General features: G+C 40.8%; 1 protein-coding gene across 1 annotated transcript in view; it reads right to left on the bottom strand.

Annotated features, from left to right (window-relative positions):
• LOC116868158 overlaps positions 1-14230 on the bottom strand; it is a 174313-nt gene that overhangs the window by 33409 nt on the left and 126674 nt on the right. Inside the window, exons 33-35 of the mRNA XM_032858279.1 lie at positions 14047-14211; positions 1606-1835; positions 518-656 (exon numbers count right to left, since the gene is read on the bottom strand). Of these exons, the coding sequence (XP_032714170.1) occupies positions 518-656; positions 1606-1835; positions 14047-14211 (534 nt within the window). The remainder of the gene's footprint in view (positions 1-517; positions 657-1605; positions 1836-14046; positions 14212-14230) is intronic.

Below are 14230 nucleotides of genomic sequence, written 5' to 3'. Positions count from 1 at the left end.
AGCCATATGGAGATGGTGTCCCAGGACCAAGCTGAACAAACCCTTGGAAAAACAACCTCCCACATAGACCTTCTAGCACACCAAATGGACCTGTGCATAAATCATGACTTATTCTCAGAAAAACAATCAATCGTAGCAGCTATTTTAAATATCTCATTTTTCATGGATGTATGTGTCGGGGGCAGTGGATAATTTTGTGTTAGATTTTAAATTTAAGATGCCAGTATGTTCTCTATCATCATCTTTTATTGTGGTAGTGTACTTTAATTAGAGGAGAATCAAAATACAAAGCTCTAGACCTACAAAATGGAGATATTAGGGTTAGTTATTTACTTAATCAAAGCCCCACATGCTTTTAAATACTTAGTTCTCTCCGAGGCTGTTTAGTGATTGACATATCTTCAATCTCCACTTAATATCTTAGGGAAAATAATGCCACTTGGGTATATCTGTAGTTTTACATGCTTATGCCGTAAAGCAAATTTTCAAAGTCACATGCAAAATAGTTCCTGCATACCTGCTGAGTTTTTATTTCGATTTCTGAAGCTCCTTTGGGGGGAAGAATAGACTGACTGCTTATTATAATACCTTCGAATTCATCTTCTTTCCCCATCCGCCTAGCTATAGCTTTCATGCTGGGATAGAGAATGTCAGTTCTATTAAAGAAAAGAGACAGAAATGAGCAAACAATCGTATTTTTTCTTATTTAGATTCTCTGACAATTATTTTTGTTCCCATTCTGCTTCCTGTCATCGTGTATAAACCTCCCAACCCATTATAGAAACTCATATTGCCATCTAAATTCACCACAGTTGCCACGCCCTTAGTCAATATTAAATCCCGAGGACTTTTCCCCTTGGGTACATATAATTTCACTCTTCATTCTTCAAAACATTGACAAGTTTTCTCACTGCCTAGTTACCAGGAAAGCTGACTGTAATAACTTGTAGGATAGACCATTTGGACTATGCCACCAAAGAGAACCTTCTTGTGCCCAGTAAGGTCCAAGAATGGTGAGTGGATGCTTGGTGGATGCTTGTTTGATAACAAAACACATGGCAGAAGCAACATGTCTTTCTTGCCTGCTAAGTCATCCCAGCTAGAGCCAGAAGCTGTGAAACACCCCTAACACCCCACCCTCCCGCAGACCTAAGACCTTGCACCATATTATACCTCTGGCTGCAGAGAGAGAGAGAGAAAAAATACGAGAGACTCAACACTTGGGTCCAATGGGACAGGAAATGGGGAGGAGGTCACAGCAGCAGCCTCTCCCTACCTAGTGCTCACTGGGATCCTATGAACTAAAAAAGCTGATGAGTCAGCACCGTGGGGACACCGGAGAAGCACAAGTTCCTCGAGACAGAACTCTAGGTAAATGAGATACAGTGTTGCTTAGTGGAACACAGCACTGTCCCTGTAGTCAATAGAACCCAGCTGTTCCTATAAAGCGCTGGTGACAGGACACATCGCCCAGCTTCCTCTGCGCTCAGTGGGGCTGGGCATACCAGGTTTATAGACCAAATCTCGCCCTCAGCGTAAGGGGAGGAATTTATCAGACACCAGATTCCACTCATTCATGGCAATTTCCACCTCAGCAATGCTCACCCGTAGAGTTCTGAGAACTGTTTGTGGAGGGAGACAGAATCAAGGTCCTGGCCTCGCAGTTTGAGTCGGCCCCAGTGCTCCTTTAGTACTTCCAGCTGCTTCCACAGCACCAGAAAGGATCTCAGAACAGCAAGGGACATCACTGCATTGCATGGGCCCCTCAGCAGTCTGGAGGCTTTGGGGCTGCTTTGGAACGGATTTCTGAATCCTGGCACTCTAGACACACCTGGCTGAAAGCATTACAGAAAGTCTTCTTTATTAATCATAGATCGATATAGGATAAACTTTTACATTAACCCACGGAGAAGGAGCATTTTGGAGAATGCATATTCTCCGTAGGAGGAATGGGTTATGGGCTTACAGCACATTATAGCTTAGAGAGGGTAAGCATCCTTTCTAAATAGATAAGATACAGAAAAGAGGCAAATATCTCCATTTCAGCTTTCTGCTTGAGTCCTGTACCACTCATTTTAAAAACTCTTTTACTTGGGTATTAACCTTCTATCTGCCTTTGAAAAATTAAGCCTTTTGTGTTTAGACTCTGCAGTCTGGAAAGTACCCTTCAACACACTTGAGATTTAATTCCCCTTCACGGTAGAGCTATAATATGACCTAAAATTAGGGATTTTGCTTGTTTTATGGATGAGGAAATGGAAACATAAGTTTATCTTATCTTCTAGTCCTTCTCCTGTCCTTTAAAAGTTTACACGTCTCTTAATTTGAACTTATTATCCAATGGGCAATTTTCCTTTAGAATAATGATTTGTTTGTTCATTCATTGGCAGTTGCCTTAACTCAGTGTTTGTTGAGGGACCGCTCTGCCCTGGAGAATGTGGAGGGAACAAGGTTTTCAGGTCCCCCTCTACTGCAGCCAGGGTGTGAGGGCCAAGGTCACCCAGAGAGTGACAGACAAAACGGGAACCTGCATCCAGGTTCTCACCTGAGGACAGGGTCTCAGTCACAGGAAAAGGAGCATTGCTTTGCAAAGATGCAAACTTGGATCATGAGGTTACTGCAAGAAAGGACTCAGAGAACATTCAGCAACAGCACCTCAGACACTCAAGTTTCCTGGCTCAGAACAGGAAGAACACCCACCCAGTGTAACTGGACCCGTGCTATTAACATATCTACAGAAAGGCTCCTGCCAGAAAGAGGGTTGGTCAGAGGCAGAGTTGGCAAGCCGGACCCAGGGGAGAGCTCACAGTTCCTGTATGTGGCAGACAGCCCCTCAAGGAGCCTACCTACTCACTAAGGAGCTAACCCAAGATTTCCAGATTTGTTTTATCCTCGGGAACCTTTCATCAAATAAAACCTTATGCAGTAATGGAAAATAGTCAACAGGCCAAGGCTGAGCATGGTGACAATGAGGGGGCAGCCTACAGGCCATGTGGCCCCACTCTGCTCAAAAAGCCCCAAGATGTTCCCTTTAAAGTGTTTGTGTGCAGTTTCACCTGAAGACACAGCAAAAAAAAAAAAAAAAAAGTAGTCTGAAAAGCACCTGGGACTATACCTGAAGGAGATTTATTGGCTAATCTAAAAGCAAATGGAAGAGCAGGGGCAGAGGAACTCCCCCAGAGATGGAGGATGCCACTGGCAGATACCAATATTTCAGCCTCCACTTAGTTCGCTAGCACAGGTGGGTGAGCTCAGATGCAAAACCCTCCCATCACCACCTTGCAAAGACAGGCAGGGTAAACTGGTGATGGCACTGTTGGGTTGCCTTGCTGAAGCCAGAGCAGGCGCCATTTGCAACACTTCCCTGCTCCCTAGCTGGGGCAGGCAAGAGCAAGCAGTGGCAGCATTCTCCCACTCCTCAGCTAAAGCTGGTGAGCACAGGTGGTTGCAACACGTCTGTACTCACTGGTTGGGGCTGGCAACTGTGAGCAGTCCCAGTGTTTTCCTGCTCTCAGCCTAAAGCCAGAATATGCACACGGACAAGACATTTCTTCCTCCTGTTGCATTCCCAAAGCCCGCAGGCACGTGCAGTCAAGACATCTTCCTGCTGCCTTTCTGAAGCTGGAGAGTGGGCCCTAACCCCTACATTCTCCCGCTGCCTAGTTAATGCCAGTGGATATATGAAATCCACACAGGGAACGCTCCTTGACTGCCTGCCTGGTGGCCAAGGGGGCTGACATTCCTGAGCTCCAAGGGAATGTCACAGTCAGAAAGAGTATGTGACAGGCCACCTCTTCCAGGCACTGCAGATGGCAGACTGAAGTGCAACCCTGTCTTGTTGTGAAAAAAGCCCATTTACTTATGCTGCAGCTTTGGCCTGAGGAGCAGGTTTCAGGTTTTCCCCACATTTAGAGGCTACAGAGATGCTCCCAGGGAGCATAAGCAGGAAGACACCATCCTTGTGCGCCTTCTGTGCTTCAATATGGCTCAAAAGTCCTCCCAGAAAGAACTTATATACTCATGTAGAGTTCCACATCTTGTAGGCCAGCAGGGATTATGACTGTGGCTGCACTAGACTATATTTGCATGTAGTTTTTAGAGATTTTATTTATTTATTTGAGAGAGAGAGAGAGAGTATATGAGTGGTGTGAGGGGGGAGGAGCAGAAGGAGAGGGAAAAGCAGACTCCTCACCGAACAGGGAGCCCAACATGGGGCTCGATCACAACCTGAGCCCAAGGCAGACGCTTGACCTACTGAGCCACCCAAAGCCCCAACATATTTGCATATTTTAAAAGCCGCTGCCTGTAGGTCTAGCTTCGGATTAGCCTGAAACTTGGTGTTAAATGAAATTTCTCCCCTTGGAACACTGACAGGCCTTGGTACATCCTCAATGACAAGGACATATCAATATTAAATCAGACTGATTAGACAATCACAAAGTTTTAAGAAACACCCAAAAGCTAGGGCAAGGTTGAACGAGAAGTTTCATCAACTACACAAGGGCACTCTAAGACTGAAAGACTCAGAAAAAGACCATAATGCTATGGAGATAAGTAACGTACCTGATAAAGAATTCAGGGTAAATGCCATAAAGATGCTTACCAAACTTGGGAGAGGAACGAATTAACACAGTAAGGATTCAACAACGAGATAGAAAATATAATAAAGTACCAAACACAAGTCCTCATAGCTGAGGAATGTAATAAAGGAACTGAAAAATACACTAGAGGTGTTAAACATCAGACTGCAGGAAGCAGATGAATGAGTCGGCAAGCTAGAATGCAAAACAATGGAATTTACCCAGACAGTGCCATGAAGGGAAAAAAGAATTTTTAAAAAGTTTTTTTTTTAAATTTTTAAATTAAAAAAAAAATTAAAAAAAAAATACCTTACGGGACCTATGAGACAATATCAAGCATAATAACATTTGCATTATAGGGGTCCCAGAAAGAGAAAAGAAAGAGAAATAGGCAGAAAACTTATTTGAAGAAATAATGACTGAAAACTTCCTTAACCTAGGGAAGGAAACAGATATCTAAGTCCAGGAGACCCAGAGAGCTCCAAATAAGAGATACACACCAAGACACATTATAATTAACGTGTCAAAAGTTAAAGAGAGAATCTTAAAAGTAGCAAGAGAAAAACCAATTGTTATATACAAGAGAAACACCATAATCAGCAGATTTCTCAGCAGAAACTTTGCAGGTCAGAAGAGAGTGACCCGATATATTCAAAGTACTGAAAGGAGAAAAGCTCTAACCAAGAACACTCTACCTGAAGGTTATCATTCAGAACTGAAGAAGAGAGAGGGTTTTCCAGACAAAAGCTTAAAGAGTTCATCGCTCCTAAACTGGCCTTATAAGAAATGTTAAAGAGGGGCTCCTGGGTGGCTCAATGGGTTAAGCCTCCGCCTTCGGCTCAGGTCATGATCCCAGGGTCCTGGGATCGAGCTCCGCATCGGGCTCTCTGCTCAGCAGGGAGCCTGCTTCCTCCTCTCTCTCTGCCTGCTTGTGATCTCTCTCTGTCAAATAAAGAAATAAAATCTTAAAAAAAAAAGAAATGTTAAAGAGACTTCTTTCAGCAGAAACGAAATAGCACTATTATTATTTTTTAAAGATTTTATTTCTTTATTTGACAGAGAGAGATCACAAGTAGGCAGAGAGAGAGAGAGAGGAGGAAATAGGCTCCCTGCTGAGCAGAGAGCCCGATGTGGGACTCGATCTCAGGACCCTGAGACCATGACCTGAGCCAAAGGCAGAGGCTTAACCCACTGAGCCACCCAGGCACCCAATAGCCCTAATTATTAACAACAACAACAACAAAAATACAAAAGTAAAAATCTCTCCAGAAAAAGTAAATATATAGTAAAGGTAATGAGTTAATTTATAAAACTACTATGAAGGTCAGAAAGTCAAAAGTAAAATTAACTAAAATTACAATAATTAGTTGAGGTAAATAAAATAAAAAGATGTAAAATGTGACATCAAAAACAAACATGAGGGGGTATGGTAGTTCAAATGTAGGGTTTGGAAAATGTTCAAATATAAGTTGCTATCAACTTAAAAGAGACAGTTATATACATAGGATGATATATGTGAACTTACAGTAACTACATAGCAAAAATTTATATTAAATATATAAAAGAAAATGAGAAAAGAATCTAAACATAACACGAAAGAAAGTCACCAAACCAGAGGGGAAGAAAGAAAGAGAAGAAGGAAGGACTAGAAAGGAACTATAAAAATAGTCACTAAACAAGTAACAAATGGTGATAAGTACTTACCTATCAATAATTAAAATAAATGCAAATAGACTAAGTGTTCTAAAAAAATATCACAGAGTAGCTGAATGGATAGAAAAGCAAGGCACATTTATATACTGCTTTTCAGAGACTCATTTCATAAGTAAGGACACACACCAACTGAAAGTGAAGGGATGGAAAAAAGATATTCCTTGTAAATGAAAATGAAAAGAAAGCTGGTATAGCTATGCTCATATTAGACAAAATAGACTTTAAAATAAAGACTATAATAAAAGACAAAGAGGAGCACTACATAATGATAAAGAAATCCACCTCAAGCAGATAACACTTTTATAAATATATATGCACCCAATGTAGGAGGACCAAAGAATATAAAACAAATATTAAGAGACCTAAATGGAGAAATTGACAGCAATACAATAATAATAGGATACTTTGACATCCCACTTGTATCAATTAATAGATCGACCAGATGGATAAAATCAATAAGGAAACATTGGCTTTAAATGACACAAACAGGGGTGCCTGGGTATCTCAGTCATTACACATCTGCCTCAGGTCATGGTTCCAGGTCATGGTCCCAGGGTTCCAGGATCGAACCCCATGTCAGGCTCCCTGCTCAGTAGGAAGCCTGCTTCTCCTTCTCTTATTTCCCTTGCTTGTGTTCCCTCTCTCGCTGTCTCTCTGTCAAATAAATAAATAAATAATCTTTTAAAAAAATGTCACAAAGCCCAAGTTAGTAAAAGGAAAGAAATAATAAAGATCAGAGCAGAAATAAATACAATAGAGACTAAAAAGATAGTTTTAAAAAAATCAATGAAGTGCTGGTTCTTTGAAAAGATAAACAAAACTGACAAACCTATGGCTAGACTCAACCAAGAAAAAAAGAGAGGGCTAAAAGGAATAAAATCAGAAATGAAAGAACTTATAACTGATACCACAGAAATATAGAAGATTGTTAAGAGACAATTATTAACAATTACATACAAATAAAATGGACAACCTAGAATAAATAGATAAATGCCTAGGAACTTACAAATCTTCAAAGATTGAATCATAAAAAAAATCTTAATAGACCAATTACTAGTAAGGAGATTGAATCATTAATCAAAAACCTCCTAACAAACAAAAATCCAAGACCAGACAGCTTCACTGATGAATTCTACCAAACATCCAAAGAAGATTTAACATCTATCCTTCTCAAACTCTTCCAAAAAATTAGAGGAGGGAATGTTTCCAAGCACATTTTATGAGGCCAGCATTACCCAGATATCAAAAACAAATGAGGACAACACCAAAAAGAAAATTAAGACTAATATCCCCAATTAACACAGATACAAAAATCTTTAACAAAATATTAACAAACAAAATTGAGCAATATAGTAAAAGGACCATGTGCCATTGACCGAGTGGGATTTATTTCAGGAATGCAAGGATGGTTCAACATTCACAAATCAATCAACATGATAAACCTGATTAATAAAATGAAAGATAAAAAATCATGATCATCTCAATAGATGCAGAAAAAATATTTGAAAAAATTCAACATCCATTTATGATAAAAATTCTCAGCAAAGTGGGTAGAGCAGAAATGTATCTCAACACAACAAAGCCATATGTGACAAACTCACAGCTAATATATTCAGCTGTGAGAAGCTTAAAGTTTTTCCCCTAATATTGGAAACAAGATGAGGATGTTCACCCTCTTCATTTTTATTCAACATAGTATTGAAAATCCCAGCCAGAGCAATTAGGCAAGAAAAATAAGTAAAAAGCACATGAAATGGAAAAGAAGAAGTAAAACTGTCACCATTTGCAGATCACATGATATAACGATTCCACAAAAAAACTATTGGAACTAACAGATGAATTCAGCAAAGTTGCAGGATACAAAATTAATATACAAAATCTGTTGTGCTTTTATACATTAATAACAAACTACAAAAATGAGAAATGGAGAAAACAATTCCATTGATAATCACATAAAAAGAATACTAAGCAGTAAACTTAAACAAGGAAGTGAAAGACCTGTACACTGAAAACTATAACTTGTCAATTGAAGAAGACACTAATAAATGGAAAGATATTCCATGCTCATGGAATTAGAAGAATTAAAATTAATATTAATATATTCATACTACACAAAGCAATCTACAGATTCATGCACTTTTTTAAAAGATTTTATTTATTTATTTGACAGAGAGAGAGAGAGATCAGGCAGAGAGCAGGCAGAGAGAAAGGAGGAAGCAGGCTCCCTGCTGAGCAGAGAGCCCGATGCGGGGCTCAATCCCAGGACGCTGAGACCATGACCCGAACCAAAGGCAGAGGCTTAACCCACTGAGCCAACCAGGCGCCACATGAAATCTTTATCAAAATTCTAATGAATTTCTCACAGAACTAGGATAAATAATTCTAAAATATATTATATGGAACCACAAAAGACTCCCAAATGACTAAAACAATCTTGAGAAAGAAAAATCTAGTGGTACGATCCCTGATTTCAAACTATACTACAAAGCTATAATGATCAAACAACATGGTACTGGCATATAAATACATAGATCGGTGGAACAGAATAGAGAGCCCAGAAATAAATACATGCATATATGATCAATTAATTTATGACAAGGTAGGTAAGAATATAGAATGATGAAAGGACCATCTCTTCAATAACTGGTACTGGAAAAATGGGACAGCTACATGCAAAAATTAAAACAGACCACTGTCTTACACCATATACAAAAATAAACACAAAAATGGATGAAAGACTTGAATGTAAGGCCTGAAACTTAAAACTCCTAGAAGAAAACACAGGCAGTAAGATCTTTGACATTTGTCTTAGTGATATTTTTTTGGATCTGACTTTAAAGTCAAGGAAAACAAAAGCAAGAGTAAACAAGTGGGACTACATCAAACTAAAAAGCTCCTGCACAGTGAAGAGAACCATCAGCACAATAAAAAGGTCATCTACTGATGGAAGAAGATATTTGCAAATCATATCCCTAATAGGGGTTAAAATCCAGAATACATAAAGAATTCATACAACTCGGGGCGCCTGGGTGGCTCAGTGGGTTGAGCCGCTGCCTTTGGCTCGGGTCATGATCTCAGGGTCCTGGGATTGAGTCCCGCATCAGGCTCTCTGCTCAGCAGGGAGCCTGCTTCCCTCTCTCTCTCTCTCTCTCTGCCTGCCTCTCTGTCTACTTGTGGTCTCTCTCTGTCAAATCAATAAATAAAATCTTTAAAAAAAAAAAAAAGAATTCATACAACTCAATAACAAAAAACCCAGAAAATTTAAAACTGGTCAGAGGATCTGAATAGACATTTTCCAAAAACAAACAAACAAACAAACTAACTAACAAACCCATACAGATGCTCAATAAGTATATGAAGAATGCTTAACATTACTAATCGCCAGAGGACTGTAAATCAAAACCAGAATGAGATATCACTACACACCTGTCAGAATAACTATCACTAAATAAATAAATAAATAAATAACAAGTTTTGGCAAGGTAAAAAGAGAACTGTTGTGCACAGTTGGTGGGAATGTAACTAGTGCACCACTATGAAAAACAGTATGGAGGTTCCTCTTAAAAAGAGAACTACCATATGATCCAGTAATTCCACTATTGGGTATCTACGAAGAAAATCAAAGTATGAATTTGAAAAGATATACACATGTTACGTTCATTGAAGCATTATTTGCAATAGCCGAGATATTGGAAACAACCTAAGGGCTCATTGATGGATCACCAGATAAAGAGGCGATTACACACACACACACAGGAATACTACTCAGCCATAAGAAAGAATGAAAACCTGCCATTTGTGACAATATAGATGGATCTAGAGGGTATTAAGCTAAGTGAGATAAGTCAGTCAGACACAAGTACTGCATGCTTTCACTTTTATGTGGAATCTAAAAAACAAAACAAAATTAAAGCAAGACATCGATACAGAGAACAGACTGGTGGTTGCCAGAGGAGAGGAGGTTTGGGGGACAAATGAGTAAAGGGAAACAAGAAGTACAAACTTCCAATTATAAAAATAAAAAACTCATGTGGATATAATGTACAGTTTGGTGAATACAGTCAATAATACTGTATTAACTTTGTATAGTAATGGATGGTAACTAGGCTTACTATGATTTTCATTTTGCAATGCATACAAACAGAGAATCACTTTGTTTTATACCTGAAACTAGTATTATATGTTAATCATACCTCAATTTAAAAAGGCATTATAAATTTAAAAAATACACCAAAACTCCAACTTGCCTCTGAGGAACCCAGGGCTCCTGGGACCACTGCTTTAAGGGCCTATCACTTTTGTTTTGGAGTTTAAGAGCCTGAAGTCTAAGAGATCATGGCCAGGAAACCCTGAGTCCTTTCTCACAGGCAGTATAAATTCTGGTGCTTCCTAGTGTCTATGAATATTTAAAAACAAATCATGAAATAAAACTAATTAAAATAAATAATTACAGGGGTGCCTGGGTGGCTCAGTGGGTTAAAGCCTCTGCCTTGGGCTCAGATCATGAACTCAGAGTCCTGGGATCGAGCCCCGCATCGGGCTCTCTGCCCAGCAGGGAGCCTGCTTCCTCCTATCTCTCTGCCTGCCTCTCTGCCTACTTGTGATCTCTGTCTGTCAAATAAATAAATAAAATCTTTAAAAAAATAATAATTACTTTAACATAAACTTAGCATGTTAATATATTCATATTAAGAGAAGTTTTCTCTTCCTAAGTGTTTTAGAGGATGGAAGAAGGAACAGGAGACAGGATACAGCACAAAGGTGGGGGAGAGTGGGGATGTCAGGGAAGGATGGCAATCCATCAAAAACAGGACCAAGTAATGGTAACTAGAGGGCCCAAAGGGCCCAGCATGCTTCTTGATCTTGGTACTACTTGGTGCCAAGCCTGATTTACAAATGCTCCCTCTGAATGAAACATCTAATTCTGTGTGGAATTTAGATAGCCCATCCCAACACACTTCCTTTTCCACTAATTTGTCTGAAGTAGACTTAGCTAGTAGGACACAGGGAAGATCTATTAGAAGGCTCTGGAAAGGATTTTCTTCCTTGGTAAAAAGATAAAGCCCCTTAAGGAGAAAGATTTTTGTTCTTGTTTTCGTCTTACAAGGATGAAAGAGACATTTTCCTGACATACCCAAGATGGCAGAGCTGGGGCCTACATCAACCTGAGTGGCTGTACCAACCCGAACCACCTCCTCCTAGACTTGTTTTGAAAGAGTAGTACCCTTTCTAATTTAAGGCACGGCTAGTAGGACAACCTGTTTCTTATAGCAAGTTCACCCTCATTGGCATAGAGGGGCATCAGCTAAAAGGTAAAAACTCTGAAGAAGTTTCTGAAAGACTGGTGTGGAAGTTGAAGCCTGAAGGATAACTAGGATTTAATCAGATGATGAAGTAGAGAGGGAGGAGGAAAAGGAAGGAAGTTTTCCACCAGAGGGACTAGCTCGCACAAAGTTACTGAGGAGAGACAGCATGATACGTTTCATGAAATGAAAGAAGTTGAGGGTGGAGATACCAGGAGGAGATAGGTGGTGAAGGTCTCATTGTGGCATTTAGATTCTATTTTGGGGGCCTTTGGAAATCATTGAAGGGTTATAAGAGGGAAGTGACATAATCAGTTTTGCATGTAAAAATATTACCCTGGTGAATGTACCAGAAGGAGGCAAGGGTGAACATAGGGAGTCCAACTGGAGGTTATGCTCATAGCCTAACATTAGGAGACAATGCTGACTGGGGGTTGGTGATGGAAGATGGGGAGCAGTAGACAAACTTGAGAGATATTAAAGTAATAGGATAGTAAAACTTAGCATTCGATTGTGGGGTATGGAAGAGAGAAATCAAAGATGGGTGTCCAGATTTTTTGGCTTGGGTCACTGGGCGAGGAGTGGTCCACTGACAGAGAATATGGAAAGAAGGGTGAGTTTTGGGCTGTGAAATAAGCTCAGTTTGGGACACACGGACTCTGGGGTGGAACAAGGAAGTTGAATGCATGAATCTGACAGGATTGAAATTGGGACACGACATGTAGATGGTCATTGCATGAGTCATCACGTGTAAAGTCATCAAAGTTACGAAAGCAGATGAATTTGTCTAGGGAGAGGCTGAGAAGTGGAACAACGTAGTGGGCAAGAGTAGAGGGGAGCTCCAATGCCAGACTGTTCATTTGGAATCTGGGTTTCTCTTCTCATGAGATTATACGACTTTGGGCACATCACTTAACCTTTCTGAGCTTCAGTATTTTCTGTAAAATGTGAATACTGCGAGTACCCCCTTCATGGAATTGTTGTGAAGATGAAAGAAACTAGTAATTACTAAAGCACTCTGAAAAGATCTCAGTCATACCAATGGTAGTAGTAAGAGTGTTCAGGGGACACTTATGGACCAGACACAGTGCTTAGGGCCTACAAAGTCTTCTAATTTCTTTTAAAATCAGGAGATAAGGGATATTGAGGCTTAATAAAATGTTTTAATGTAGGATATCATTTTTTTTTATATTAATACGGTTGTAAACTATCACTTTTAATGCTTTTTTATGGAGGAAGGAGCCAACAAAGACTGAAGTGGCTAATGACATGGAAGTCAAAATGCAGACCCATGGGAGGGTAGTAGGGGACAGAACCCCAAAAATCATACTTTGGGGGATTGGGAGAGGAAGAGGGGGGGCAGGAGGCAGAGGAGAGTCTGTGGGGAAGTCTGAGAAGGCCTGGATGCAATGCCAGGGGAAACTAGGAGGGAACCCTGCTTTGGAAACCAGGTGCAGGGAGGCCGCTAGAAGGACACACTGTGTCCGGTACTGACAAGGGGTTCAGGTTGGAAGGGGACTGTAAAGTATCCAGAGGATTTAGCGACAAGGATCGTGGTGCTCTTGGTAAGAACGGTCTCAATGGTGACAAATTGTAGTTTCTGAGGAGCGGATTGAAGGTAAGGAATTGGTTGGGGCTGCTGCAGACCTCTCTCTCGGAATGTTTGGCTCAGAAGAGGGGGCTCTTCAGATGGGGCACCAGCTAGCTTACTCTGTGTCACTACAAGTCTCTGGTTCCCAGATAGGGGCAGAGTTATTTCCAGTTATGATAAGGTGGGCTAGAGGTTCTTGGCACCTTAGAGCTTCAGAGGGACAAGTCCAGAGGAGACAGCACTTGCCTAGGAGTCTGTAGACTAGCTGAGTGATGAAGATGAGAGCCCAGGCTAGACAGGTTCACCCAGGGTCTCTGTCATACCCCTCCAGTCCTTCCGACTCCAGTTCTACATGTGTCTTCCAACTCTAAATGTGCGTGACTCCTAAGGAAATCTAGCCAGTTGGATTACTTGTTCCATTACTTGTTTCAGTGGGTCTCCCACAACTTTTGTTCTTTTTTTTTTTTAAAGATTTTATTTATTTATTTGACAGATAGAGATCACAAGTAGGCAGAGAGGCAGGCAGAGAGAGAGGAGGGGAGAAGCAGGCTCCCTGCTGAGCAGAGAGCCCAATGCGGGGCTTGATCTCAGGACCCTGAGATCATGACCTGAGCCGACGGCAGAGGCTTTAACTCACTGAGCCACCCAGGCACCCCTTTTGTTCTCTTTTTAAAATGAAAAGAAATGGATATACCATATGTTAGAGATGACCCCTGCCCCACTGCTGCCCCCATGCAACATTAGCTCAGTCCTGGGGCCCATTGGGAAATACCACTGGACAGCATCTGTAGCTCTCTGACTCCAGAGAGGAAGGTCCTTTAATACAATACAGCCCTGACCAATTACGTAGACTCTTTACCAAGAGTATCTGACTGTGTTTGTCCAGTGTGGCTTGCTGTGTGGAGGGGTCCTCCATGGTCATATGATGGCTGCTCAGAAGTACATCTTCCAAAAGCAGCTGCATGCCCACCAGCTCTCCATGGGCTACCTTGAGGTCAAGCTCACTCAGCCCACAGAGGCACAGCTAGAAACAAAAAAGAACG

Source organism: Lontra canadensis, unplaced genomic scaffold (genome assembly GCF_010015895.1).
Source record: "Lontra canadensis isolate GAN:19392208 unplaced genomic scaffold, GSC_riverotter_1.0 scaffold14, whole genome shotgun sequence".
NCBI lineage: Eukaryota > Metazoa > Chordata > Mammalia > Carnivora > Mustelidae > Lontra > Lontra canadensis.
The sequence above is the reverse complement of the archived record's forward strand: the minus strand, read 5'-3'. Positions and strand labels throughout refer to the sequence as shown.